General features: G+C 33.1%; 1 protein-coding gene across 1 annotated transcript in view; it reads left to right on the forward strand.

Annotated features, from left to right (window-relative positions):
• Positions 1–833: 833 nt before the first annotated feature.
• LOC111702048 (uncharacterized) overlaps positions 834–3,600 on the forward strand; it is an 8,516-nt gene continuing 5,749 nt past the window's right edge. The window contains exons 1-6 of the mRNA XM_023473573.1: positions 834–946; positions 1,352–1,493; positions 1,910–2,003; positions 2,060–2,149; positions 3,013–3,095; positions 3,260–3,412. Coding sequence (XP_023329341.1) covers positions 838–946; positions 1,352–1,493; positions 1,910–2,003; positions 2,060–2,149; positions 3,013–3,095; positions 3,260–3,412 — 671 coding nt within the window. The 5' untranslated portion in view covers positions 834–837. The remainder of the gene's footprint in view (positions 947–1,351; positions 1,494–1,909; positions 2,004–2,059; positions 2,150–3,012; positions 3,096–3,259; positions 3,413–3,600) is intronic.

Raw genomic sequence — 3,600 nt, forward strand, 5'->3', positions numbered from 1 at the left:
AATTGTTTCAGGGGTCTATATAATTCCTTCTCAATCCCACTTGGAATTGACAAATTTGAAAAAAATGGGGGCAGATTTTTAAAATGGGGGCAAATTGTTTTAATATGATAATTTATTAAAAATAGGGGCAAAATTTGTTTTTACCGGATGCAAATTAAATTTTTTTATGGGCAAATTTGAGGGAAAAGGGGCATTTTTTCATGTTTGGGGCATTTGTTAATGGAGGCAACTTTATATTTTCTGGAGGCAATTTTATAAATATCAGGGTCAATCAGAGTAAAATTGTGGGCAAGTTGAAATATTTTGGGGCAATTTTAAGATTATCAGAGGCAAATGTGTAAAGAGAATTTGAAAATGTTTTTTTTAATTGGGGGCATTTTTTTCCAAATGGGGGGAAATATGTTAGTGGTATTAGAAAATGTTTTTTTTAATTGGAGGCATTTTTTTACAGTTGGGGGCAAATGAATTAGTGGAATTTGAAATATTTTTTTGTTTTAATTGGGGGCATTTTTAAAAATTGGGGGTATATTTTTTTGTAGTTTGGGGCAAGAAATAGTGTTGGGATTGAGAAAACTGAATTGTATCCCTTATAGCTGTGTCTGATCAAGTATGAATAAGATTGTTTTTAATTTTTAAAACTGATTAATTTTAACTGTGGCTTTTCTACAAATGCGACTTGCGCATTTCTGCAGTAGGAAAATATAATGAAATGAACTTTAAAGCTTTGAAAACGACAGTATTTTCCTCAATATTGATTAATGCAACTTTGCATTGAGGATCGCTTAAAATTACACTCACAGTCCCTTTAATTTATTATTCTATTTTAAGACTTCTTCAATGTTTGTGACAACAAGCTGCTTAATACCCCAAATAGACGGTTATCCAACTTCAAAAACATCTTGCTCAGTAGGCCATAGATTGGATATTCCTCTTTATGAGAAGCCAAGTGAGACACACTGACCAGAGCTGAAACCTTTTGAATGGGATAGCCTTAATAACAATTGATGAATAATATCCACTGTGGACATTTTTGATTTATGCTTAATCCACTCTTTTCCCCTCTTTTTTGATATCCATACCGGATATCGTCCAATGAGAGCTCTCTCATTAAATGGCGCGAAATATTTAAATTCCCGACTTCTGATTGGCTTTTTGGGATTCTGCATACGCCACCATGATTGGTTGAATTTTAGATACTTTCCTGGATAAAAACTAAATGATTTAAGAATCTTAAGATTAGCTAAAAAGGAAATCAAGCATTGAAATGGACATCCACAATCATATAAAGTTTCAGCTCAGACTCTTATAAATCCTAAAACTGAATATTTCAGATTTATTTTATATTTTTCAGTTTGTGAGAGACAAATCTTAATACCTTATCCAGATTGTCAAATTCAAAGCAATATGGTTCTATCTTCAGCTCCGGAGCATGCTGCTGCTAATATATTAAGTGAAACCCTTGCTTGGTCTGCACCAATCAGAACAGGACCGAAGTAATAGAAAAACTAATTTTAAAAGGACTGTAAGCGTAATCTCAAGTTACCCTCTTTGCAAAGACGACAATGCTCTTATCACGACAACGATACTCTTGAAACCTTAATCTGTTCAAAAATGTTAAAAATACCATTGTTGTCCTCACACGAAAAGTATTCAGTTCTTAAAATTTGTCCATTGATTCTTATAAGCAGATGTGTAAGTCAATCATTTTTGCAGAGAAGCCGCAAAGAAAATTAACAGTTCAAAGAAACAAAACATGGATATCTAACTCATACCATAGGATATCATTGAGGGGAATGCCATCTTTACATGGAGGGTCATTTGGAAAGAACCTTTGACGAATACGTACTTCATTATTTTAACTCATAATCTTTTCTTCAGATAAGGCTTTTTTTCTATATTTTTTGTTTAGATGGGAGATATATGTACAGATAGATTTTAGAACAATTATGAGGATAACAAGGATTTTCCTTGGGTTTCCTCAAACTTCTCGAGGACCTTCAAAGGTTCGTAACTTCATATTTTAAAGGAACAAAAATAGATAAAACTTCAAATATTTCAGATAAGAATTGATACTTCTAAAAACACAAATACATTCATGAAAGGCGAAACTGCAATCATCCGCTATGACAAGAAGTTGTTGATTAAAGAGGTATTCATGTATCATATTTTTTCATATTTTTATTCAACTACAAAGCACGAGATAATAAAAATAAAAAAATCACAATTTACTATGTAGTTTGGACCAGAGTAGGTTGTTTTAATTGGTTGGCCTACTATAAACGAATGAGAATTGCAGATAAAAACAATGTACATTGTACATTTTAAACATAAGAATGATGATAAATCAGGAAAAAGGTAAGGAGGAGGTGAGGGAGTATAAGGGAAAGGGAGGATACTCAGCGTAAGGGNCTTGTTGTGGTAGAAACTAATGTCTTTATTTAGAGCATTGTTGCTCGAAGTATTCGACTTGTTGTGGTAGAAACTAATGTCTTTATTTAGAGCATTGTTGCTCGAAGTATTCGACTTGTTGTGGTAGAAACTAATGTCTTTATTTAGAGCATTGTTGCTCGAAGTATTCGACTTGTTGTGGTAGAAACTAATGTCTTTATTTAGAGCATTGTTGCTCGAAGTATTCGACTTGTTGTGGTAGAAACTAATGTCTTTATTTAGAGCATTGTTGCTCGAAGTATTCGACTTGTTGTGGTAGAAACTAATGTCTTTATTTAGAGCATTGTTGCTCGAAGTATTCGACTTGTTGTGGTAGAAACTAATGTCTTTATTTAGAGCATTGTTGCTCGAAGTATTCGACTTGTTGTGGTAGAAACTAATGTCTTTATTTAGAGCATTGTTGCTCGAAGTATTCGACTTGTTGTGGTAGAAACTAATGTCTTTATTTAGAGCATTGTTGCTCGAAGTATTCGACTTGTTGTGGTAGAAACTAATGTCTTTATTTAGAGCATTGTTGCTCGAAGTATTCGACTTGTTGTGGTAGAAACTAATGTCTTTATTTAGAGCATTGTTGCTCGAAGTATTCGACTTGTTGTGGTAGAAACTAATGATGCTACTCCAACACTTAAAGCAATATCTATCAACAGGTAACTACCATTAATTCATTACAATGATATCAAATTGTTTTTTTATTTATTCTATTCCGCCATGGTAGAAATATTCTAATTATTGGTTCAGACCTATTGGTTAAAATCTATTTAATTGTTCAAAATACCAGCAACTGAGCAAAAATACTACTAAATTGTTTTAGTGTTAAATTCTACGGATGTCCATTATATTCACCATACAACATTTCTGAGAATTTGGAAGCAAGAATGTCTTTAAAGGGTCCAGAAAGAAAAAAAGGGGTTGAATGGTGTGCATCATCACAAGAAATTACATCAGATGATCCTAGACAATATAGGTATAAGTAGAGATGGGCATGAAATATGTATAAGTAGGGATGGGCATCGTCTAGGTATAACTGTAGGGATGGGCATTGTATAGGTTTAAGTAGGGATGAACTTCATATAGGTATAACTGTAGGGATGGGCATTGTATAGGTTTAAGTAGGGATGGACTTCATATAGGTATAACTGTAGGGATGGGCAT

Source organism: Eurytemora carolleeae, unplaced genomic scaffold (genome assembly GCF_000591075.1).
Source record: "Eurytemora carolleeae unplaced genomic scaffold, Eaff_2.0 scaffold446, whole genome shotgun sequence".
NCBI classification, from domain to species: domain Eukaryota; kingdom Metazoa; phylum Arthropoda; class Copepoda; order Calanoida; family Temoridae; genus Eurytemora; species Eurytemora carolleeae.